This window comes from Salmo salar, chromosome 13 (assembly GCF_965601325.2).
Source record: "Salmo salar chromosome 13, fSalSal1, whole genome shotgun sequence".
NCBI classification, from domain to species: domain Eukaryota; kingdom Metazoa; phylum Chordata; class Actinopteri; order Salmoniformes; family Salmonidae; genus Salmo; species Salmo salar.
In genome coordinates, this window is record NC_138303.1 from 4147457 (window position 1) to 4174495 (window position 27039).

Genomic DNA, 27039 nt, shown 5'->3' on the forward strand with positions numbered 1-27039 from the left:
AGTGCATGTGTTTTAGTGCTTGTGTTTTAGTGGTGGTGTTTTAGTGGTGGGGTTTTAGTGCTGGTGATTTAGTGGTGGGGTTTTAGTGGTGGGGTTTTAGTGGTGGGGTTTTAGTGCTGGTATTTTAGTGCTGGTGTTTTAGTGGTGGCGTTTTAGTGGTGGGGTTTTAGTGGTGGGGTTTTAGTGGTGGTTTTTTGTGGTGGTGTTTTAGTGGGGGTGTTTTAGTGGTGGTGTTTTAGTGGTGGTCTTTAGTACTGGTGTTTTAGTGGTGATGTTTTATTGGTGGTGTTTTAGTGGTGGTGTTTTAGTGGTGGTTTTTAGTACTGGTGTTTTAGTAGTGGTGTTTTAGTACTGATGTTTTAGTGGTGATGTCTTAGTGGTGTTGTTTTAGTACTGATGTTTTAGTGGTGGCGTTTTAGTGGTGGGGTTTTAGTGGTGGGGTTTTAGTGGTGGTGTTTTAGTGGTGGTTTTTAGTACTGGTGTTTTAGTAGTGGTGTTTTAGTACTGATGTTTTAGTGGTGATGTCTTAGTGGTGTTGTTTTAGTACTGATGTTTTAGTGGTGGTGTTTTAGTGGTGGTCTTTTAGTACTGTTGTTTTAGTGGTGGTGTTTTAGTGGTGGTGTTTTCGTGGTGGTTTTTTAGTACAGGTGTTTTAGTGGTGGTGATTTAGTACTGATGTTTTAGTGGTGGTGTTTTAGTGGTGGTCTTTTAGTGGTGGTGTTTTAGTACTGATGTTTTACTGGTGTTTTTTTAGTGGTGATGTTTTAGTGGTGATGTTTTAGTGGTGATGTTTTAGGTGTGATATTTTAGTGGTGGTGTTTTAGTGATGGTGTTTTAGTGGTGGGGTTTTAGTGGTGGGGTTTTATTGTAGGTGTTTTAGTGGTTGTGTTTTAGTGCTGGTATTTTAGTGCTCGTGTTTTAGTGCTGGTGTTTTAGTGGTGGTGTTTTAGTGGAGGGGTTTTAGTGGAGGTGTTTTAGTGGGGGTGTTTTAGTGGTGGTGTTTTAGTGGTGGTGTTTTAGTGGTGGTGTTTCAGTGGTGGGGTTTCAGTGGTGATGTTTTAGTGGTGGTGTTTTAGTGGTGGTGTTTTAGTACTGATGTTTTAGTGCTGATTTTTAGTGCTGGTGTTTTAGTGGTGGGGTTTTAGTGGGGGTGTTTTAGTACTGGTGTTTTAGTGGTGGTGTTTTAGTGCTGGTGTTTTAGTGGGGGTGTTTTAGTGGTGGTGTTTTAGTGGTGTTTTATTGCTGGTGTTTTAGTGGTAGGGTTTTAGTGGTAGGGTTTTAGTGGTGGTGTTTTAGTGGTGGGGTTTTAGTGCTGGTGATTTAGTGGTGGGGTTTTAGTGGTGGGGTTTTAGTGGTGGGGTTTTAGTGCTGGTATTTTAGTGCTGGTGTTTTAGTGGTGGCGTTTTAGTGGTGGGGTTTTAGTGGTGGGGTTTTAGTGGTGGTTTTTTAGTGGTGGTGTTTTAGTACTGATGTTTTAGTGGTGATGTCTTAGTGGTGTTGTTTTAGTACTGATGTTTTAGTGGTGGTGTTTTAGTGGTGGTCTTTTAGTACTGTTGTTTTAGTGCTGGTGTTTTAGTGGTGGGTTTTCAGTGCTGGTGTTTTAGTGGTGTGGTTTTAGTGGTGGGGTTTTAGTGGTGGGGTTTTAGTGGTGTTTTTTTAGTGGTGGTGTTTTAGTGGTGGTGTTTTAGTGGTGGTCTTTTAGTACTGGTGTTTTAGTGGTGATGTTTTAGTGGTGATGTTTTAGTGGTGGTGTTTTAGTGGAGTGTTTTAGTGGTGGTATTTTAGTACTGGTGTTTTAGTGGTGGTGTTTTAGTACTGATGTTTTAGTGGTGGTGTTTTAGTGGAGTGTTTTAGTGGTGGTATTTTAGTACTGGTGTTTTAGTGGTCGTGTTTTAGTACTGATGTTTTAGTGGTGGTGTTTTAGTGGTGGTGTTTTAGTGGTTATGTTTTAGTGGTGGTGTTTTATTGCTGGTGTTTTAGTGGTGGTATTTTAGTCGAGGTGTTTTAGTACTGTTGTTTTAGTGCATGTGTTTTAGTGCATGTGTTTTAGTGGTGGTGTTTTAGTGGTGGGGTTTTAGTGCTGGTGATTTAGTGGTGGGGTTTTAGTGGTGGGGTTTTAGTGGTGGGGTTTTAGTGCTGGTATTTTAGTGCTGGTGTTTTAGTGGTGGCGTTTTAGTGGTGGGGTTTTAGTGGTGGGGTTTTAGTGGTGTTTTTTTGTGGTGGTGTTTTAGTGGGGGTGTTTTAGTGGTGGTGTTTTAGTGGTGGTCTTTAGTACTGGTGTTTTAGTGGTGATGTTTTAGTGGTGGTGTTTTAGTGGTGGTGTTTTAGTGGTGGTTTTTAGTACTGGTGTTTTAGTAGTGGTGTTTTAGTACTGATGTTTTAGTGGTGATGTCTTAGTGGTGTTGTTTTAGTACTGATGTTTTAGTGGTGGCGTTTTAGTGGTGGGGTTTTAGTGGTGGGGTTTTAGTGGTGGTTTTTAGTACTGGTGTTTTAGTAGTGGTGTTTTAGTACTGATGTTTTAGTGGTGATGTCTTAGTGGTGTTGTTTTAGTACTGATGTTTTAGTGGTGGTGTTTTAGTGGTGGTCTTTTAGTACTGTTGTTTTAGTGGTGGTGTTTTAGTGGTGGTGTTTTCGTGGTGGTTTTTTAGTACAGGTGTTTTAGTGGTGGTGATTTAGTACTGATGTTTTAGTGGTGGTGTTTTAGTGGTGGTCTTTTAGTGGTGGTGTTTTAGTACTGATGTTTTACTGGTGTTTTTTTAGTGGTGATGTTTTAGTGGTGATGTTTTAGTGGTGATGTTTTAGGTGTGATATTTTAGTGGTGGTGTTTTAGTGATGGTGTTTTAGTGGTGGGGTTTTAGTGGTGGGGTTTTATTGTAGGTGTTTTAGTGGTTGTGTTTTAGTGCTGGTATTTTAGTGCTCGTGTTTTAGTGCTGGTGTTTTAGTGGTGGTGTTTTAGTGGAGGGGTTTTAGTGGAGGTGTTTTAGTGGGGGTGTTTTAGTGGTGGTGTTTTAGTGGTGGTGTTTTAGTGGTGGTGTTTCAGTGGTGGGGTTTCAGTGGTGATGTTTTAGTGGTGGTGTTTTAGTGGTGGTGTTTTAGTACTGATGTTTTAGTGCTGATTTTTAGTGCTGGTGTTTTAGTGGTGGGGTTTTAGTGGGGGTGTTTTAGTACTGGTGTTTTAGTGGTGGTGTTTTAGTGCTGGTGTTTTAGTGGGGGTGTTTTAGTGGTGGTGTTTTAGTGGTGTTTTATTGCTGGTGTTTTAGTGGTAGGGTTTTAGTGGTAGGGTTTTAGTGGTGGTGTTTTAGTGGTGGTGTTTAAGTGGTGGTGTTTTAGTGCTGTTTTTGAATGGTTGTGTTTTAGTGTAGGTGTTTTAGTGGTGTTTTATTGCTGGTGTTTTAGTGGTAGGGTTTTAGTGGTAGGGTTTTAGTGGTGTTTTTTTAGTGGTGGTGTTTTAGTGGTGGTGTTTTAGTGGTGGTCTTTTAGTACTGGTGTTTTAGTGGTGATGTTTTAGTGGTGATGTTTTAGTGGTGGTGTTTTAGTGGAGTGTTTTAGTGGTGGTATTTTAGTACTGGTGTTTTAGTGGTGGTGTTTTAGTACTGATGTTTTAGTGGTGGTGTTTTAGTGGAGTGTTTTAGTGGTGGTATTTTAGTACTGGTGTTTTAGTGGTGGTGTTTTAGTACTGATGTTTTAGTGGTGGTGTTTTAGTGGTGGTGTTTTAGTGGTTATGTTTTAGTGGTGGTGTTTTATTGCTGGTGTTTTAGTGGTGGTGTTTTAGTGGTGGTATTTTAGTCGAGGTGTTTTAGTACTGTTGTTTTAGTGCATGTGTTTTAGTGCTTGTGTTTTAGTGGTGGTGTTTTAGTGGTGGGGTTTTAGTGGTGGGGTTTTAGTGGTGGGGTTTTAGTGCTGGTATTTTAGTGCTGGTGTTTTAGTGGTGGCGTTTTAGTGGTGGGGTTTTAGTGGTGGGGTTTTAGTGGTGTTTTTTTAGTGGTGGTGTTTTAGTGGGGGTGTTTTAGTGGTGGTGTTTTAGTGGTGGTCTTTAGTACTGGTGTTTTAGTGGTGATGTTTTATTGGTGGTGTTTTAGTGGTGGTGTTTTAGTGGTGGTGTTTTAGTGGTGGCGTTTTAGTGGTGGGGTTTTAGTGGTGGGGTTTTAGTGGTGTTTTTTTAGTGGTGGTGTTTTAGTGGGGGTGTTTTAGTGGTGGTGTTTTAGTGGTGGTCTTTAGTACTGGTGTTTTAGTGGTGATGTTTTATTGGTGGTGTTTTAGTGGTGGTGTTTTAGTGGTGGTGTTTTAGTGGTGGTTTTTAGTACTGGTGTTTTAGTAGTTGTGTTTTAGTTCTGATGTTTTAGTGGTGATGTCTTAGTGGTGTTGTTTTAGTACTGATGTTTTAGTGGTGGTGTTTTAGTGGTGGTCTTTTAGTGGTGGTCTTTTAGTACTGTTGTTTTAGTGGTGGTGTTTTAGTGGTGGTGTTTTCGTGGTGGTTGTTTAGTACAGGTGTTTTAGTGGTGGTGATTTAGTACTGATGTTTTAGTGGTGGTGTTTTAGTGGTGGTGTTTTAGTGGTGGTGTTTTAGTACTGATGATTTACTGGTGTTTTTTTAGTGGTGATGTTTTAGTGGTGATGTTTTAGTGGTGATGTTTTAGGTGTGATATTTTAGTGGTGGTGTTTTAGTGGTGGTATTTTAGTACTGGTGTTTTAGTGGTGGTGTTTTAGTGGTGGTGTTTTAGTGGTGATGTTTTAGTGCTGGTGTTTTAGTGCTGGTGTTTTAGTGCTGGTGTTTTAGTGCTGGTGTTTTAGTGCTGGTGTTTTAGTTCTGGTGTTTTAGTGATGGTGTTTTTGTGGTGGTGTTTTAGTGGTGGTGTTTTAGTGGTTGGGTTTTAGTGGTTTTGTTTTAGTGCTATTTTTTACTGGTAGTGTGATGGACTGCATTTCACTGGGATTCTGTGCTGTGCTATCTCTGTTCATGGTAATATTTTTCCATCGATCAGCTGTGACTGAGTGATTATAATGTTATAGAGACATGCCACGAGACCTTTTCATTCAGCACCATGTACCCCAAACTGTGTCCCACACAAGGGTTTCCCATACTCCGTCCACATTTTTTGTTTTGACACTAATCACTACATAGATGCTTCAAATAATCAAAGCTTGATGATGAGTTCCTTATTTGAATCAGCTTTGTAGTGCTTGGGTGACAACCCAAACGTGTACCCAAGGGTTTCATGCAACGCTCCATTCAGCTGAATTGTTTGTGTTGTGTGCATGCCCAAAGAATGTTGTTGTCTGAGACTCTGAGTTTATGTCTGATAGGAAGAATGAGAGAGAGAGAGAGAAGTGCCAGGCAGGGCCGAGGGTAAAGTTTGTGTTTATAAACCCCAGCTCAGGGTAACCTTCATGTTTATAAACCCCAGCTCAGGGTAACCTTTGTGTTTATAAACCCCAGCTCAGGGTAACCTTTGTGTTTATAAACCCCAGCTCAGTGTACCGCTCGTGTTTATAAACCCAAGCTCTCAGGTCGTGGGCGGGGACACCATTTGGAGAGAGTCAGAGGGAGTGAGAAGACCAGACAGAAATAGGGAAAGAGAGAGAGAGAGAGAAACAGAAAGAGAAGACCAGGAGAGAGAGAGAGAGGACAAAGAGAGAGAGAGAGAGAGCGAGAGAGAGATAGAGGAGGAGGTTGAGAAGACTAGACAAGAGAGAGAGAGAGAGAGAGAGAGAGAGAGAGAGAGAGAGAGAGAGAGAGAGAGAGAGAGAAGGATGAGAATCCATGGTGGTGTCAGGTTAACTAGGGCTCGCAGAGGGGGTGCAGCTGGTGCCCTTGCACACATCTCCATCTCAATATGTCCATGGACGACCACCTCAGCCTCCTTCAATCTCCACCTCATTCTATTACCAAGACCCACTGGGACCATCCCGACCTGCGGAACTGCGACACGGAGACAGACATCGATGTGAAGATGGTCGTGGCGTGCGGCGGAGACAACATGCTGGAGGAGTCGGCAGCTTTACCAGGTCACCACTCTCTGGACCGCTATCAACAAAACCAACCGGACCACGAGTGCTGCGAGCGCGTAGTCGTCAACATCTCCGGGCTGCGCTTCGAGACGCAGCTGAAAACCCTCTCCCAGTTCCCTGAGACCCTGCTGGGGGACCCCAAGAAGAGGATGAGGTAACTATACCACTTATATAGGTTGCTATCCTGTATTGATGATAACCCTAACTCTAACCCCAACAAGAGGATAAGGTAACTATACCACTTATATAGGTTATTATCCTGTATTGATGATAACCCTAACTCTAACCCCAACAAGAGGATAAGGTAACTATACCACTTATATAGGTTATTATCCTGTATTGATGATAACCCTAACTCTAACCCCAACAAGAGGATAAGGTAACTATACCACTTATATAGGTTATTATCCTGTATTGATGATAACCCTAACTCTAACCCCAACAAGAGGATAAGGTAACTATACCACTTATATAGGTTGTTATCCTGTATCGATGATAACCCTAACTCTAACCCCAACAAGAGGATAAGGTAACTATACCACTTATATAGGTTGTTATCCTGTATCGATGATAACCTTAACTCTAACCCCAACAAGAGGATAAGGTAGGGAAGGACTTAGTATTTACTCTACTAGTTACTGGTTACGGTTTACTATGTTTTGTGTTGTCTTAACGTGTGTCGAGTTTACTGCTGACAATTAATCAATTATGTAGTAATATATAAATGTATTTATGTCTATTTATGTGTGTGCCTCTCTCTCTATGTCTCTCTTTCTTTGTCTCTTTTGTTGCCTCTGCCTGTCTGTTTGTCAATAAAGTATTACTTCATTTGTATGTCTCTCTCCCTCTCTCCCTCTGTTCCCCTCTCTCTTTCTCTATCCCCCCTCTCTCTTTCTCTATCCCCCCTCTCTCTTTCTCTATCCCCCTCTCTCTTTCTCTGTCCCCCCTCTCTCTTTCTCTATCCCCCCTCTCTCTTTCTCTGTCCTCCCTCTCTCCAGGTACTTTGACCCACTGAGGAACGAGTATTTCTTTGACAGGAACCGCCCCAGTTTCGATGCCATCTTGTATTACTACCAGTCAGGCGGGCGTATCAGGAGACCCGTCAACGTGCCCATAGACATCTTCTCTGAGGAGATCCGTTTCTACGAGCTGGGAGAAGAGGCCATGGAGAAGTTCAGAGAAGATGAGGGTTTTATTAAGGAAGAGGAGAGACCACTACCTGACAATGAGCTGCAGAGAAAGGTGTGTGTTGTACGTATTTTGTATCTTGAATGTCGTTTTTTTCTTTTCCCAAGCTTTCTCTTTAGTTCATCAATTACATATGGTAATTGATTGAGTCACTTCCTGTGAGAGTTGTGAATAACCTGTCTATCCACCATTCTCTGTCACCCTCACAAAGGTCTTTGAAGCCACAACAAGTCAGGACGTTTTTTATGCTCATTTTTTAAGCTGTAAAAAAAAATAAAGGCTTTTTAATTTTTCCATGCATGACTGCCTTGATAACTACTTGAGGTTTTTTTGCACAAAGGCTTTTGTTGTTTGTTTGCTATCCAGCATGAACTTTTGTTTGTGCTCCATCTTGTGTAAACTAATACAGTATATCTCCTCTTATCTTCAAGGTGTGGTTAACACAGTATGTCTTCTCTTATCTTAATTTTATTTATTTTATTTTTATTTCACCTTTATTTAACCAGGTAGGCCAGTTGAGAACAAGTTCTCATTTACAACTGCGACCTGGCCAAGATAAAGCAACGCAGTGCGACAAAAACAACAACACAAAGTTACACATAAACAAACGTACAGTCAATAACACAGAAGAAAAATTGAAAAATCTTTGTACAGTGTGTGCAAATGTAGAAGAGTAGGGAAGTAGGCAATAAATTGGCCCTAGAGGCAAAAATTATTCAAATTTAGCATTAATACTGGAGTGATAGATGTGCAGATGATGAATGTGCAAGTAGAGATACTGGGGTGCAAAAGAGCAAGAGGGTAAGTAATAATATGGGGATGAGGTAGTTGGATGGGCTATTTACAGATTGGCTGTGTACAGCTGCAGCGATCAGTAAGCTGCTCTGACAGCTGATGCTTAAAGTTAGAGAGGGAGATATAAGTCTTCAGCTTCAGTGATTTTTGCAATTCGTTCCAGTCATTGGCAGCAGAGAACTGGAAGGAAAGGTGGCCGAAGGAAGTGTTGGCTTTGGGGATGACCCGTGAGATATACCGGCTGGAGCGAGTGCTACGGGTGGATGTTGCTATGGTGACCAGTGAGCTGAGATAAGGCGGGGCTTTACCTAGCATAGACTTGTAGATGAAAACCACACCTTAAAGGTGTAGTTAATACAGTATGTCTTCTCTTATCTTCAAGGTGTGGTTAATACAGTATATCTCATCTTAAAGGTGTGGTTAATACAGTATGTCTTCTCTTAAAGGTGTGGTTAATACAGTATATCTCATCTTAAAGGTGTAGTTAAAACAGTATGTCTTCTCTTATGTTCAATGTGTGGTTAATACAGTATGTCTTATCTTCAAGGAGTGGTTAATATGGTATTTCTTATCTTAAAGGTGTGGTTAATACAGTATATATTATCTTAATGGTGTGGTTGATACAGTATTTCTTATCTTATCTTAAAGGTGTGGTTAATACAGTATGTCTTATCTTCAAGGTGTGGTTAACCTCTTACATCTAGATGTTCCGCTAGCGGAACACCTGCTCCAATATCCAATGATGAGCGTGGCGCGAAATACAAATTCCTCTAAAATCCGAAAACTTCAATTTTTCAAACATATGACTATTTTACAGCATTTTAAAGACAAGACTCTCGTTAATCTAACCACACTGTCCGATTTCAAAAAGGCTTTACAGCGAAAGCAAAACATTGGATTATGTCAGCAGAGTACCCAGCCAGAAATAATCAGACTACCCATTTTTCAAGCTAGCATATAATGTCACAAAAAACAAAACCACAGCTAAATGCAGCACTAACCTTTGATGATCTTCATCAGATGACAACCCTAGGACATTATGTTATACAATACATGCATGTTTTGTTCAATGAAGTTCATATTTATATCAAAAACTAGCTTTTTTACATTAGCATGTGACGTTCAGAACTAGCATACCCCCCGCAAACCTCCGGTGAATTTACTAAATTACTCACGATAAACGTTCACAAAAAACATAACAATTATTTTAAGAATTATAGATACAGAACTCCTCTATGCACTCGATATGTCCGATTTTAAAATAGTTTTTCGGTGAAAGCATTTTACAATATTCTCAGTAGATAGCCCGGCATCACAGGGCTAGCTATTTAGACACCCACCAAGTTTAGCACTCACCAATATCAGATTTACTATTAGAAAAGTTTGATTACCTTTCCTGTTCTTAGTCAGAATGCACTCCCAGGACTTCTACTTCAATAACAAATGTTGGTTTGGTCCAAAATAATCCATCGTTATATCCAAATAGCGGTGTTTTGTTCGTGCGTTCTAGACACTATCCGAATGGTAAATAAGGGTCGCGCGCATGGCGCATTTCGTGACAAAAGATTTCTAAATATTTCATTACCGTACTTCGAAGCATGTCAACCGCTGTTTAAAATCAATATTTATGCCATTTTTCTCGTAAAAAAGCGATAATATTCCGACCGGGAATCTGTGTTTCGGCAAATAGATGGAAAAACACAAAGACGGGGGCGGCCAGTGCACGAGCCTAAGCCCTTTGTCCTCTGATAGACCACTTAGCAAAAGCGCTCGTGTGTTTCAGCCAGGGCTTTGAATTACGTCATTCAGCTTTTTCCCAAACGTTCACAAAAAACATAACAATTATTTTAAGAATTATAGATACAGCACTCCTTTGTGCAATCGAGGTGTCCGATTTTAAAATAGCTTTTCGGTGAAAGCACATTTTGCTATATTCTCAGTAGATAGCCCAGCCATCACGGCTAGCCATTTAGACACCGACCAAGTTTAGCCCTGACCAAAGACAGATTTACTATTACAAAAGTTTGATTACCTTTGTTGTCTTGTCAGAATGCACTCCCAGGACTGCTACTTCAATAACAAATGTTGGTTTGGTCCAAAATAATCCATCGTTATATCCAAATAGCGGCGTTTTGTTCGTGCGTTCCAGACACTATCCGAAATAGTAAATCAGGGTTACGAGCATGGCGCAATTCGTGACAAAAAAATTCAAAATATTCCATTACCGTACTTCGAAGCATGTCAAGCGCTGTTTAAAAGCAATTTTTATGCCATTTTTCTCGTAAAAAAGCGATAATATTCAGACCGGGAATCTCCGTTTAGGTAAACAGAGGAAAGAAAACAAAGCTTTCGGTCGACGCGGGCACGAGCCTGAGTCTCACAGTACTGTAACCAGCCACTACCCAAACGCGCTACTTTTTTTCAGCCAGAGCCTGCAAAGCCACGATTCAGCTTTTTGCCGCCTTCTGAGAGCCTATGGCAGCCGTAGGAAGTGTCACATAACAGCAGATATCCTTTGTAATGGATAGAGATGGCAAAGAAGGCCAAGAAATGGTCAGACAGGGTACTTCGTGTACAGAATCTTCTCAGGTTTTGACCTGCCATTTGAGTTCTGTTATACTCACAGACACCATTCAAACAGTTTTAGCAACTTTGGAGTGTTTTCTATCCAAAGCCAATAATTATATGCATATTCTAGTTACTGGGCAGGAGTAGTAACCAGATGAAATCGGGTACGTTTTTTATCCAGCCGTGTCAATACTGCCCCCTAGCCCTAACAGGTTAACCTCTTGGGGCTAGGTGGGACGCTAGCGTGCCACCTGTGGTGCACTCCATCAACAGCAGGTGCATTTCAAGAGCGGCAAATTTGAATCCAAATAAATGTCAAAATTCAAATTTTTCAAAAATACAACTATGTTACACCATTTGAAAGATAAACATCTCCTTAATCTAACCACGTTTTACGATTTCAAAAAGGTTTTACGGCGAAAGCATAAATTTAGAGTATGTTAGGACAGTACATTTACAAGAGTTGTGTGTAATGTTTTGTCAAGTCAAAGACAGGGTCACCAAAACCATAAAACCAGCTAAAATGATACACTAACCTTTTACAATCTCCATCAGATGACACTCCTAGGACATTATGTTAGACAATGCATGCATTTTTAGTTCTATCAAGTTCATATTTATATACAAAAACAGCGTTTTACTATGGCATTGATGTTGAGGAAATCGTTTCCCTCCAATAACCGGCAGTCAAGTCAGCGTCAGAAATTAAATAATTAAAATTAGAAAACATTGTTAAAATATTATATTGTCATTTAAAGAATTATAGATTTACATCTTTTGAACGCAATCAACTTGCCAGATTTAAAAATAACCTTACTGGGAAATCACACTTTGCAATAATCTGAGCACTGTGCCCAGAAAAATACGCGTTGCGATACAGACTAGACGTCATGTTGGGGAGATCTAAAATCGAAAATACTATGTAAATAATCCATTACCTTTGATTCTCTTCATCAGATGTCACTTCCAGGTATCACAGGTCCATAACGAATGTAGTTTTGTTCAAAAAAGCTCATCATTTATGTCCAAAAATCTCCGTCTCGTTAGCACATGATGTAAGCCAGCCGGACTTCTCGTCATGAACGAGGGGAAAAAATATATTTCCGTTCGTTCAAACATGTCAAACGTTGTATAGCATAAATCATTAGGGCCTTTTTTAACCAGAACATGAATAATATTCAAGGTGGACGAATGCATAGCCTTTTATAACGTATTGGAACGAGGGTACCCAACATGAAGTAGCGCGCCAGGTGTCTAATGGGACATCACCGTTCCATGGCTCTTGTTCGGTCAGATCTCCCTCCAGAAGACTCAAAACACTTTGTAAAGGCTGGTGACATCTAGTGGAAGCAATAGGAAGTGCCAAAATATTCCTAAACCCCTGTGTCTTTCAATGGGATAGCTTTAAAGTCAATACAACACATCAGGTATCCACTTCCTGTCAGAAAATGTCTCAGGGTTTTGCCTGCCAAATGAGTTCTGTTATACTCACAGACACCATTCAAACAGTTTTGGAAACTTTAGAGTGTTTTCTATCCATATATAATAAGTATATGCATATTCTAGTTACTGGGTAGGATTAGTAACCAGATTAAATCGGGTACATTTTTTTTATCCAGACGTGCAAATGCTGCCCCCTAGACCCAACAGGTTAAAGGTGTGGTTAATACAGTATATCTTATCTTAAAGGTGTGGTTTGTACAGTATTTCTTATCTTAACCTCTATGGGCTAGGTGGGACGCTAGCGTGCCACCCGTGGTGCACTCCATCAACAGCAGGTGCATTTCAAGAGCGGCAAATTTGAATCCAAATAAATGTCAAAATTCAAATTTTTCAAACATACAACTATTTTACACCCTTTGAAAGATAAACATCTCCTTAATCTAACCACGTTTTACGATTTCAAAAAGGTTTTACGGCGAAAGCATAAATTTAGAGTATGTTAGGACAGTACATTTACAAGAGTTGTGTGTAATGTTTTGTCAATTCAAAGACAGGGTAACCAAAACCATAAAACCAGCTAAAATGATGCACTAACCTTTTACAATCTCCATCAGATGACACTCCTAGGACATTATGTTAGACAATGCATGCATTTTTAGTTCTATCAAGTTCATATTTATATCCAAAAACAGCGTTTTACTATGGCATTGATGTTGAGGAAATCGTTTCCCTCCAATAACCGGCAGTCAAGTCAGCGTCACAAATTAAATAATTAAAATTAGAAAACATTGGTAAAATATTATATTGTCATTTAAAGAATTATAGATTTACATCTCTTGAACGCAATCAACTTGCCAGATTTAAAAATAACCTTACTGGGAAATCACACTTTGCAATAATCTGAGCATTGCGCCCAGAGAAATACGCGTTGCGATACAGACTAGACGTCATGTTGGGGAGATCTAAAATCGAAAATACTATGTAAATAATCCATTACCTTTGATTCTCTTCATCAGATGTCACTTCCAGGTATCACAGGTCCATAACGAATGTAGTTTTGTTCAAAAAAGCTCATCATTTATGTCCAAAAATCTCCGTCTTGTTAGCACATGATCTAAGCCAGCCGGACTTCTCGTCATGAACGAGAAGAAAAAATATATTTCCGTTCGTTCAAACATGTCAAACGTTGTATAGCATAAATCATTAGGGCCTTTTTTAACCAGAACATGAATAATATTCAAGGTGGACGAATGCATACTCTTTTATAACGTATTGGAACGAGGGTACCCAACATGAACTCGCGCGCCAGGTGTCTAATGGGCCATCATCGTTCCATGGCTCTTGTTCGGTCAGATCTCCCTCCAGAAGACTCAAAGCACTTTGTAAAGGCTGGTGACATCTAGTGGAAGCAATAGGAAGTGCCAAAATATTCCTCAGCCCCTGTGTTTTTCAATGGGATAGGTTTAAAGGTAATACAACACATCAGGTATCCACTTCCTGTCAGAAAATGTCTCAGGGTTTTGCCTGCCAAATGAGTTCTGTTATACTCACAGACACCATTCAAACAGTTTTAGAAACTTTAGAGTGTTTTCTATCCATATATAATAAGTATATGCATATTCTAGTTACTGGGTAGGATTAGTAACCAGATTAAATCGGGTACATTTTTTTTATCCAGACGTGCAAATGCTGCCCCCTAGCCCTAACAGGTTAATGCAGAGAAACTTAAATCAGTTTTAACTAATTTTCTAACAGCATGATAAATGTGCAACCAGAGGGAAAAAAATCTCTAGACCACCTTTACTCCACACACAGAGATGCGTACAAAGCTCTCCCTCGCCCTCCACTTGGCAAATCTGACCATAATTCCATCCTCCTGATTCCTGCTTACAAGCAACAATTATAGCAGGAAGCACCAAAGACTCAGTCAATAAAAAAGGGGTCAGATGAAGCAGATGCTAAACTACAGGACTGTTTTGCTCAGACTGGAATAATTTCCGGGATTCTTCCGATGGCACTGAAGGAGTACACCACATCAGTCACTGGTTTCATCAATAAGTGCATCAATGATGTCATCCCTACAGTGACTGTACGTACATACCCCAACCAGAAGCCATGGATTAAAGGCAGCATTCGCACTGAGCTAAAGGGTAGAGCTGCCGCTTATAAGAAATCCCGCTATGCCCTCTGCCGAACCATCGGACATGCAAAGTGTCAATACAGGACTAAGATCAAATCGTATTACACCGACTCCAATGCTCGTCGGATGTGGCAGGGCTTCCAAACCATTACAGACCACAAAGGGAAGCAAAGCTGTGAGCTGCCCAGTGACACAAGCCTACCAGATGAGCTAAATAACTTCTGTTCTCGCTTCAAGGAAAGCAACACTGAAACATGCATGAGAGCATCAGCTGTTCCGGATGACTGTGTGATCAGCTCTCGGCAGCCAATGTGAGCAAGATCTTTAATATACAGGTTAACATTCACAAGGCCGCAGGGCAAGATGGATTACCAGGACGTGTATTGCGAGCATGCGCTGAACAACTGGCTAATGTCTTCACTGACATTTTCAACCTCTCCCTGTCCGAGTCCGTAAAACCAACATGTTTCAAGCAGACCACCATAGTCCCTGTGCCCAAGAACACTAAGGTAACCTGCCTAAATGACTACCGACCCATAGCACTCACGTCTGTAGCCATGAAGTGCTTTGAACGGCTGGTCATAGCTCACATCAACACCATTTTCCCAGAAACCCCTAGACCCACTCCAATTTGCATAGCGACCCAACAGATCCACAGATGATGCAATCTCTATTGCACTCCACACTGCCCTTACCCACCTGGACAAAGCAACACCTATGTTAGAATGACGCAGGGTACCGTACTAAACCACAAATTACATCTAAGCTATGCGGCGTAAGCTCAAAACTTTTAAAGGAGGAACCACTGTATATATAGCCTCGCAGTTGTTGTTTTACTGCTACACTTTAATTATTTCTTACTTTTATTTTATTTTTATTTTTTAAATGTCTTAAAACTGCATTGTTGGTTAAGGGCTTGTAATTAAGCATTTCACTGTAAGGTCTACACATGTTGTATTCGGCACATGTGACAAATAAAATGTGATTTGATTTCATTAAAAATGTTCTGTCACCTGTTCTATTCGGCGCATGAAACAAATACAGTTTGGTTTGATTTGATCATTAAAGGTGTGGTTAATACAGTATATCTCATCTTAAAGGTGTGGTTAATACAGTGTATCTTATATTTAAGGTGTGGTTAATACAGTATAGCTTATCTTTAAGGTGTGGTTAATACAGTATATTGTGGGAGATGTCTGGAAGAGGTGAGGGAATTGGTTATTGAGGAGCGATACATTGCAGCCCGCTGGCTCCACCCCCGAGCCTTATATGAACTTCCTGCCCCAACGAGGCGAGGTTGTGGGTCTTTAAGCCAGGGAGTGCTTGGGGATAAAGGAGGAAGCAGCCTTCACAAAGGGGTAGAGTATCGATAGAGAGTCCATCGTTATGAAGAGTGGGAGAAGAGAGAACAATATCTGTGAGATTACCCGTTGTGACCTGCACTGTCGGATTACCCCCCTTGTGTACCGAACCAAATTTGCTGAGGACCAGAGATTTAGGACTACCCCTGGAGAATGGAACAGACAACGAGAACGGCTTGTGGACTGTGAAGTAACTGGTGAATTCCCCCCTCTTCCCCAGTGTACCAGATTCCCTAATAAACTCCCAATTTGCATTCTAGTTGTGCTACTAGTGCATGTTTTGTTATTGAACTTGGTGACGTGGAAACCTCACACCCTTGAGCCTGCTACAATATACTACCTTAAAGGTGTGGTTAATACAGTATATCTCATCTCATCTTAAAGGTGTGTTTAATACAGTATATTTCATCTTATTTAAAGGTTTGGTTAATACAGTATATCTCCTCTCATCTTAAAGGTGTGGTTAATACAGTATATCTCATCTTAAAGGTGTGGTTAATACAGTATATCTCATCTTAAAGGTGTGGTTAATACAGTATATCTCCTCTCCTCTTAAAGGTGTGGTTAATACAGTATATCTCATCTCATCTTAAAGGTGTGGTTAATACAGTATATTTCATCTTATTTAAAGGTTTGGTTAATACAGTATATCTCCTCTCATCTTAAAGGTGTGGTTAATACAGTATATCTCATCTTAAAGGTGTGGTTAATACAGTATATTTAATCTTAAAGGTGTGGTTAATACAGTATATCTTATCTTAAAGGCGTGGTTAATACAGTATATCTCATCTTAAAAGTGTGGTTAATACAGTATATCTCCTCTTAAAGGTGTGGTTAATACCGTATATCTCCTCTCATCTTAAAGGTGTGGTTAATACAGTATATCTGCTCTTAAAGGTGTGGTTAATACAGTATATCTCATCTCATCTTAAAGGTGTGGTTAATACAGTATATCTCATCTTAAAGGTGTGGTTAAGACAGTATATCTCATCTTAAAGGTGTGGTTAATACAGTATATCTCATCTTAAAGGTGTGGTTAATACAGTATATCTCATCTTAAAGGTGTGGTTAATACAGTATATCTCCTCTTAAAGGTGTGGTTAATACAGTATATCTCATCTTAAAGGTGTAATTAATACAGTATTTATCATCTTAAAGGTGTGGTTAATACAGTATATCTCTTCTTAAAGTTGTGGTTAATACAGTATATCTCCTCTTAAAGTTGTGGTTAATACAGTATATCTCCTCTTAAAGGTGTTGTTAATACAGTATATCTAATCTTAAGGTGTCATTACAACGGTATATCTCCTCTCATCTTAAAGGTGTGGTTAATACAGTATATCTCATCTTAAAGGTGTAATTAATACAGTATTTATCATCTTAAAGGTGTGGTTAATACAGTATATCTCCTCTTAAAGGTGTGGTTAATACAGTATATCTCATCTTAAAGGTGTGGTTAATTCAGTATATATCCTCTCATCTTAAAGGTGTGGTTAATACAGTATATCTCATCTTAAAAGTGTGGTTAATACAGTATATCTCCTCTTAAAGGTGTGGTTAATACAGTATTTCTCATCTTAAAGGTGTGGTTAATTCAGTATATATCCTCTCATCTTAAAGGTGTGGTTAATACAGTATATCTCCTCTCATCTAAAAGGTGTGGTTAATACAGTATATCTCATCTCATCTTAAAGGTGTGGTTAATACAGTATATCTCATCTTAAAGGTGTGGTTAATACAGTATATCTCCTCTCATCTTAAAGGTGTGGTTAATACAGTATATCTCCTCTCATCTAAAAGGTGTGGTTAATATAGTATATCTCATCTCATTTTAAAAGTGTGGTTAATACAGTATTTCTCATCTTAAAGGTGTGGCTAATACAGTATATCTCATCTCATCTTAAAGGTGTGGTTAATACAGTATATCTCCTCTTAAAGGTGTGGTTAATACAGTATATCTCTTCTTAAAGGTGTGGTTAATACAGTATATCTCCTCTCCTCTTAAAGGTGTGGTTAATACAGTATATCTCATCTCATCTTAATGGTGTGGTTAATACAGTATATCTCCTCTCATCTTAAAGGTGTGGTTAATACAGTATATATCATCTTGAAGGTGTGGTTAATACAGTATTTCTTATTTTAAAGGTGTGGTTAATACAGTATATCTCATCTTAAAGGTGTGGTTAATACAGTATTTGTCCTCTCATCTTAAAGGTGTGGTTAATATAGTATATCTCATCTTAAAGGTGTGATTAATATAGTATATCTCCTCTTAAAGGTGTGATTAATACAGTATATCTCATCTCATCTTAAAGGTGTGGTTAAGACAGTATATCTCATCTCATCTTAAAGGTGTGGTTAATACAGTATATCTCATCTCATCTGAAAGGTGTGGTTAATACAGTATATCTCCTCTCATCTTAAAGGTGTGGTTAATACAGTATATCTCATCTCATCTTAAAGGTGTGGTTAATTCAGTATATATCCTCTTAAGGGTGTGGTTAATACAGTATATATCCTCTTAAAGGTGTGGTTAATACAGTATATCTCTTCTTAAAGGTGTGGTTAATACAGTATATCTCATCTTAAAGGTGTGGTTAATACAGTATATCTCATCTTAAAGGTGTGGTTAATACAGTATTGCTCATCTTAAAGGTGTGGTTAATACAGTATTTCTCCTCTCATCTTAAAGGTGTGGTTGATATAGTATATCTCATCTTAAAGGTGTGGTTAATACAGTATATATCATCTTAAAGGTGTGGTTAATACAGTATTGCTCATCTTAAAGGTGTGGTTAATACAGTATATCTCCTCTCATCTTAAAGGTGTGGTTAATACAGTATATCTCATCTTAAAGGTGTGGTTAATACAGTATATCTCATCTTAAAGGTGTGGTTAATACAGTATATCTCCTCTTAAAGGTGTGGTTAATACAGTATATCTCATCTTAAAGGTGTAATTAATACAGTATTTATCATCTTAAAGGTGTGGTTAATACAGTATATCTCTTCTTAAAGTTGTGGTTAATACAGTATATCTCCTCTTAAAGTTGTGGTTAATACAGCATATCTCCTCTTAAAGGTGTTGTTAATACAGTATAACTCATCTTAAGGTGTCATTAAAACGGTATATCTCCTCTCATCTTAAAGGTGTGGTTAATACAGTATATCTCCTCTTAAAGGTGTGGTTAATACAGTATATCTCATCTTAAAGGTGTGGTTAATTCAGTATATATCCTCTCATCTTAAAGGTGTGGTTAATACAGTATATCTCATCTTAAAAGTGTGGTTAATACTGTATATCTCCTCTTAAAGGTGTGGTTAATACAGTATTTCTCATCTTAAAGGTGTGGTTAATTCAGTATATATCCTCTCATCTTAAAGGTGTGGTTAATACAGTATATCTCATCTTAAAGGTGTGGTTAATACAGTATATCTCATCTTAAAGGTGTGGTTAATACAGTATATCTCCTCTCATCTTAAAGGTGTGGTTAATACAGTATATCTCCTCTCATCTAAAAGGTGTGGTTAATATAGTATATCTCATCTAATTTTAAAGGTGTGGTTAATACAGTATTTCTCATCTTAAAGGTGTGGTTAATACAGTATATCTCATCTCATCTTAAAGGTGTGGTTAATACAGTATGTCTCCTCTTAAAGGTGTGGTTAATACAGTATATCTCTTCTTAAAGGTGTGGTTAATACAGTATATCTCCTCTCCTCTTAAAGGTGTGGTTAATACAGTATATCTCCTCTCATCTTAAAGGTGTGGTTAATACAGTATATATCATCTTGAAGGTGTGGTTAATACAGTATTTCTTATTTTAAAGTTGTGGTTAATACAGTATATCTCATCTTAAAGGTGTGGTTAATACAGTATATCTCATCTCATCTTAAAGGTGTGGTTAAGACAGTATATCTCATCTCATCTTAAAGGTGTGGTTAATTCAGTATATATCCTCTTAAGGGTGTGGTTAATACAGTATATATCCTCTTAAAGGTGTGGTTAATACAGTATATCTCTTCTTAAAGGTGTGGTTAATACAGTATATCTCATCTTAAAGGTGTGGTTAATACAGTATTGCTCATCTTAAAGGTGTGGTTAATACAGTATTTCTCCTCTCATCTTAAAGGTGTGGTTAATATAGTATATCTCATCTTAAAGGTGTGGTTAATATAGTATATTTCCTCTTAAAGGTGTGGTTAATACAGTATATCTCATCTTAAATGTGTGGTTAATACAGTATTTCTTATTTTAAAGGTGTGGTTAATACAGTATATCTCTTCTTAAAGGTGTGGTTAATACAGTATTTCTCCTCTCATCTTAAAGGTGTGGTTAATATAGTATATCTCATCTTAAAGGTGTGGTTAATATAGTATATCTCCTTCTAAAGGTGTGGTTAATACAGTATATCTCATCTCATCTTAAAGGTGTGGTTAATACAGTATATCTCATCTTAAAGGTGTGGTTAATACAGTATATCTTCTCATCTTAAAGGTGTGGTTAATACAGTATATCTCCTCTCATCTTAAAGGTGTGGTTAATATAGTATATCTCCTCTTAAAGGTGTGGTTAATACAGTATTCTCATCTTAAAGGTGTGGTTAATACAGTATATCTCATCTCATCTTAAAGGTGTGGTTAATACAGTATATCTCTTCTTAAAGGTGTGGTTAATACAGTATATCTCCTCTCCTCTTAAAGGTGTGGTTAATACAGTATATCTCATCTCATCTTAAAGGTGTGGTTAATATAGTATATCTCATCTTAAAGGTGTGGTTAATACAGTATATCTCATCTTAAAGGTGTGGTTAATACAGTATATCTCCTCTTAAAGGTGTGGTTAATACAGTATATCATCCATCTTAAAGGTGTGGTTAATACAGTATATCTCTCATCTTAAAGGTGTGGTTAATACAGTATATCTCATCTTAAAGGTGTGGTTAATACAGTATATATCATCTTAAAGGTGTGGTTAATACAGTATTGCTCATCTTAAAGGTGTGGTTAATACAGTATTTCTCTCATCTTAAAGGTGTGGTTAATACAGTATATATCCTCTTAAAGGTGTGGTTAATATAGTATATCTCCTCTTAAAGGTGTGGTTAATACAGTATATCTCATCTTAAAGGTGTGGTTAATACAGTATATCTCATCTTAAAGGTGTGGTTAATACAGTATTATCATCTTAAAGGTGTGGTTAATACAGTATTTCTTATCTTAAAGGTGTGGTTAATACAGTATTTCTCCTCTCATCTTAAAGGTGTGGTTAATATAGTATATCTCATCTTAAAGGTGTGGTTAATATAGTATATCTCCTCTTAAAGGTGTGGTTAATACAGTATATCTCATCTTAAAGGTGTGGTTAATACAGTATATCTCATCTCATCTTAAAGGTGTGGTTAATACAGTATATCTCATCTCATCTTAAAGGTGTGGTTAATACAGTATATCTCTCATCTTAAAGGTGTGGTTAATACAGTATATCTCCTCTCATCTTAAAGGTGTGGTTAATACAGTATATCTCATCTCATCTTAAAGGTGTGGTTAATTCAGTATATATCCTCTTAAGGGTGTGGTTAATACAGTATATATCCTCTTAAAGGTGTGGTTAATACAGTATATCTCTTCTTAAAGGTGTGGTTAATACAGTATATCTCATCTTAAAGGTGTGGTTAATACAGTATATATCATCTTAAAGGTGTGGTTAATACAGTATTGCTCATCTTAAAGGTGTGGTTAATACAGTATTTCTCCTCTCATCTTAAAGGTGTGGTTAATACAGTATATCTCCTCTCATCTTAAAGGTGTGGTTAATATAGTATATCTCCTCTTAAAGGTGTGGTTAATACAGTATATCTCATCTTAAAGGTGTGGTTAATACAGTATATCTCCTCTTAAAGGTGTGGTTAATACAGTATATCCTCTCATCTTAAAGGTGTGGTTAATACAGTATATCTCATCTCATCTTAAAGGTGTGGTTAATACAGTATATCTCCTCTTAAAGGTGTGGTTAATACAGTATATCTCATCTCATCTTAAAGGTGTGGTTAATATAGTATATCTCATCTTAAAGGTGTGGTTAATACAGTATTTGTCCTCTCATCTTAAAGGTGTGGTTAATATAGTATATCTCATCTCATTTTAAAGGTGTGGTTAATACAGTATTTCTCCTCTTAAAGGTGTGGTTAATACAGTATATCTCATCTCATCTTAAAGGTGTGGTTAATACAGTATATCTCATCTCATCTTAAAGGTGTGGTTAATACAGTATATCTCCTCTCATCTTAAAGGTGTGGTTAATACAGTATATCTCATCTCATCTTAAAGGTGTGGTTAATTCAGTATATATCCTCTTAAGGGTGTGGTTAATACAGTATATATCCTCTTAAAGGTGTGGTTAATACAATATATCTCATCTTAAAGGTGTGGTTAATACAGTATATCTCATCTTAAAGGTGTGGTTAATACAGTATATCTCATCTTAAAGGTGTGGTTAATACAGTATTTCTCATCTTAAAGGTGTGGTTAATACAGTATTTCTCCTCTCATCTTAAAGGTGTGGTTACTACAGTATATCTCCTCTCATCTTAAAGGTGTGGTTAATACAGTATATCTCATCTTAAAGGTGTGGTTAATACAGTATATCTCATCTTAAAGGTGTGGTTAATACAGTATATCTCCTCTCCTCTTAAAGGTGTGGTTAATACAGTATATCTCATCTAAAGGTGTGGTTAATACAGTATATCTCATCAAAGGTGTGGTTAATACAGTATATCTCCTCTCATCTTAAAGGTGTGGTTAATACAGTATATCTCATCTTAAAGGTGTGGTTAATACAGTATATATCATCTTAAAGGTGTGGTTAATACAGTATTGCTCATCTTAAAGGTGTGGTTAATACAGTATTTCTCCTCTCATCTTAAAGGTGTGGTTAATATAGTATATCTCATCTTAAAGGTGTGGTTAATATAGTATATCTCCTCTTAAAGGTGTGGTTAATACAGTATATCTCATCTTAAAGGTGTGGTTAATACAGTATATCTCATCTCATCTTAAAGGTGTGGTTAATACAGTATATCTCATCTCATCTTAAAGGTGTGGTTAATACAGTATATCTCCTCTCATCTTAAAGGTGTGGTTAATACAGTATATCTCATCTTAAAGGTGTGGTTAATACAGTATATCTCATCTCATCTTAAAGGTGTGGTTAATTCAGTATATATCCTCTTAAGGGTGTGGTTAATACAGTATATATCCTCTTAAAGGTGTGGTTAATACAGTATATCTCATCTTAAAGGTGTGGTTAATACAGTATATCTCATCTTAAAGGTGTGGTTAATACAGTATATCTCAAGTATATCTCATCTTAAAGGTGTGGTTAATTCAGTATATTCCTCCATCTTAAAGGTGTGGTTAATACAGTATATCTCATCTCATCTTAAAGGTGTGGTTAATACAGTATATCTCATCTTAAAGGTGTGGTTAATACAGTATATCTCCTCTCATCTTAAAGGTGTGGTTAATACAGTATTTCTCCTCTCATCTTAAAGGTGTGGTTAATTCAGTATATCTCCTCTCATCTTAAAGGTGTTGTTAACACAGTATATCTCATCTTAAAGGTGTGGTTAATACAGTATATCTCCTCTCATCTTAAAGGTGTGGTTAATACAGTATATCTCATCTTAAAGGTGTGGTTAATACAGTATATCTCATCTTAAAGGTGTGGTTAATACAGTATATGCTCATCTTAAAGGTGTGGTTAATACAGTATATCTCCTCTCATCTTAAAGGTGTGGTTAATACAGTATATCTCATCTTAAAGGTGTGGTTAATACAGTATATCTCCTCTTAAAGGTGTGGTTAATACAGTATATCTCATCTTAAAGGTGTGGTTAATACAGTATATCTCATCTCATCTTAAAGGTGTGGTTAATATAGTATATCTCATCTTAAAGGTGTGGTTAATACAGTATATCTCATCTTAACGGTGTGGTTAATACAGTATTGCTCATCTTAAAGGTGTGGTTAATACAGTATTTCTCCTCTCATCTTAAAGGTGTGGTTAATATAGTATATCTCATCTTAAAGGTGTGGTTAATACAGTATATCTCATCTCATCTTAAAGGTGTGGTTAATTCAGTATATATCCTCTTAAGGGTGTGGTTAATACAGTATATATCCTCTTAAAGGTGTGGTTAATACAGTATATCTCTTCTTAAAGGTGTGGTTAATACAGTATATCTCATCTTAAAGGTGTGGTTAATACAGTATTGCTCATCTTAAAGGTGTGGTTAATACAGTATGTCTCCTCTCATCTTAAAGGTGTGGTTAATATAGTATATCTCATCTTAAAGGTGTGGTTAATATAGTATATCTCCTCTTAAAGGTGTGGTTAATACAGTATATCTCATCTTAAAGGTGTGGTTAATACAGTATATCTCATCTCATCTTAAAGGTGTGGTTAATATAGTATATCTCCTCTTAAAGGTGTGGTTAATACAGTATATCTCATCTTAAAGGTGTGGTTAATACAGTATATCTCATCTTAAAGGTGTGGTTAATACAGTATATCTCATCTTAAAGCTGTGGTTAATACAGTATTTCTCGTCTTAAAGGTGTGGTTAATACAGTATATCTCCTCTCATCTTAAAGGTGTGGTTAATACAGTATACTCTCCATCTTAAAGGTGTGGTTAACACAGTATATCTCATCTTAAAGGTGTGGTTAATACAGTATATCTCCTCTCCTCTTAAAGGTGTGATTAATACAGTATATCTCATCGTAACGGTGTGGTTAATACAGTATATCTCCTCAAAAAGGTGTGGTTAATACAGTATATCTCCTCTCATCTTAAAGGTGTGGTTAATACAGTATATATCATCTTAAAGGTGTGGTTAATACAGTATATATCATCTTAAAGGTGTGGTTAATACAGTATTGCTCATTTTAAAGGTGTGGTTAATACAGTATTTCTCCTCTCATCTTAAAGGTGTGGTTAATATAGTATATCTCATCTTAAAGGTGTGGTTAATATAGTATATCTCCTCTTAAAGGTGTGGTTAATACAGTATATATCATCTTAAAGGTGTGGTTAATACAGTATATATCATCTTAAAGGTGTGGTTAAGACAGTAAATCTCATCTCATCTTAAAGGTGTGGTTAATATAGTATATCTCCTCTTAAAGGTGTGGTTAATACAGTATATCTCATCTCATCTTAAAGGTGTGGTTAATACAGTATATCTCATCTTAACGGTGTGATTAATACAGTATATCTCCTCTCATCTTAAAGGTGTGGTTAATACAGTATATCTCCTCTCATCTAAAAGGTGTGGTTAATATAGTATATCTCATCTCATTTTAAAGGTGTGGTTAATACAGTATTTCTCATCTTAAAGGTGTGGTTAATACAGTATATCTCATCTCATCTTAAAGGTGTGGTTAATACAGTATATCTCCTCTTAAAGGTGTGGTTAATACAGTATATCTCCTCTCCTCTTAAAGGTGTGGTTAATACAGTATATCTCATCTCATCTTAAAGGTGTGGTTAATACAGTATATCTCCTCTCATCTTAAAGGTGTGGTTAATACAGTATATCTCATCTCATCTTAAAGGTGTGGTTAATTCAGTATATATCCTCTTAAGGGTGTGGTTAATACAGTATATCTCTTCTTAAAGGTGTGGTTAATACAGTATATCTCATCTTAAAGGTGTGGTTAATACAGTATATATCATCTTAAAGGTGTGGTTAATACAGTATTGCTCACCTTAAAGGTGTGGTTAATACAGTATTTCTCCTCTCATCTTAAAGGTGTGGTTAATTCAGTATATCTCCTCTCATCTTAAAGGTGTTGTTAACACATTATATATCATCTTAAAGGTGCGGTTAATACAGTATATCTCCTCTCCTCTTAAAGGTGTGATTAATACAGTATATCTCATCGTAACGGTGTGGTTAATACAGTATATCTCCTCAAAAAGGTGTGGTTAATACCGTTTATCTCCTCTCATCTTAAAGGTGTGGTTAATACAGTATATATCATCTTAAAGGTGTGGTTAATACAGTATATATCATCTTAAAGGTGTGGTTAATACAGTATTGCTCATTTTAAAGGTGTGGTTAATACAGTATTTCTCCTCTCATCTTAAAGGTGTGGTTAATATAGTATATCTCATCTTAAAGGTGTGGTTAATATACTATATCTCCTCTTAAAGGTGTGGTTAATACAGTATATATCATCTTAAAGGTGTGGTTAATACAGTATATATCATCTTAAAGGTGTGGTTAAGACAGTAAATCTCATCTCATCTTAAAGGTGTGGTTAATATAGTATATCTCCTCTTAAAGGTGTGGTTAATACAGTATATCTCATCTCATCTTAAAGGTGTGGTTAATACAGTATATCTCATCTTAACGGTGTGATTAATACAGTATATCTCCTCTCATCTTAAAGGTGTGGTTAATACAGTATATCTCCTCTCATCTAAAAGGTGTGGTTAATATAGTATATCTCATCTCATTTTAAAGGTGTGGTTAATACAGTATTTCTCATCTTAAAGGTGTGGTTAATACAGTATATCTCATCTCATCTTAAAGGTGTGGTTAATACAGTATATCTCCTCTTAAAGGTGTGGTTAATACAGTATATCTCCTCTCCTCTTAAAGGTGTGGTTAATACAGTATATCTCATCTCATCTTAAAGGTGTGGTTAATACAGTATATCTCCTCTCATCTTAAAGGTGTGGTTAATACAGTATATCTCATCTCATCTTAAAGGTGTGGTTAATTCAGTATATATCCTCTTAAGGGTGTGGTTAATACAGTATATCTCTTCTTAAAGGTGTGGTTAATACAGTATATCTCATCTTAAAGGTGTGGTTAATACAGTATATATCATCTTAAAGGTGTGGTTAATACAGTATTGCTCATCTTAAAGGTGTGGTTAATACAGTATTTCTCCTCTCATCTTAAAGGTGTGGTTAATATAGTATATCTCATCTTAAAGGTGTGGTTAATATACTATATCTCCTCTTAAAGGTGTGGTTAATACAGTATATATCATCTTAAAGGTGTGGTTAATACAGTATATATCATCTTAAAGGTGTGGTTAAGACAGTAAATCTCATCTCATCTTAAAGGTGTGGTTAATATAGTATATCTCCTCTTAAAGGTGTGGTTAATACAGTATATCTCATCTCATCTTAAAGGTGTGGTTAATACAGTATATCTCATCTTATTGGTGTGATTAATACAGTATATCTCCTCTCATCTTAAAGGTGTGGTTAATACAGTATATCTCCTCTCATCTAAAAGGTGTGGTTAATATAGTATATCTCATCTCATTTTAAAGGTGTGGTTAATACAGTATTTCTCATCTTAAAGGTGTGGTTAATACAGTATATCTCATCTCATCTTAAAGGTGTGGTTAATACAGTATATCTCCTCTTAAAGGTGTGGTTAATACAGTATATCTCCTCTCCTCTTAAAGGTGTGGTTAATACAGTATATCTCATCTCATCTTAAAGGTGTGG

General features: G+C 37.2%; 2 protein-coding genes across 2 annotated transcripts in view; both read left to right on the forward strand.

Moving 5' to 3' along the window:
* The first annotated feature begins 5689 nt into the window (after positions 1-5689).
* LOC106594880 (potassium voltage-gated channel subfamily A member 2) lies at positions 5690-8538 on the forward strand. The gene is made up of 2 exons (XM_045692798.2): positions 5690-6163; positions 7008-8538. The coding sequence occupies exons 1-2, from the start codon at positions 5835-5837 to the stop codon at positions 7339-7341; spliced, it is 663 nt and encodes a 220-aa protein (XP_045548754.2). The 5' UTR covers positions 5690-5834; the 3' UTR covers positions 7342-8538.
* The window catches only part of LOC145859988 (potassium voltage-gated channel subfamily A member 3-like), a 58406-nt gene continuing 39720 nt past the window's right edge, over positions 8354-27039 (forward strand). Inside the window, exon 1 of the mRNA XM_082959673.1 lies at positions 8354-8374. Coding sequence (XP_082815799.1) covers positions 8354-8374 — 21 coding nt within the window. The remainder of the gene's footprint in view (positions 8375-27039) is intronic.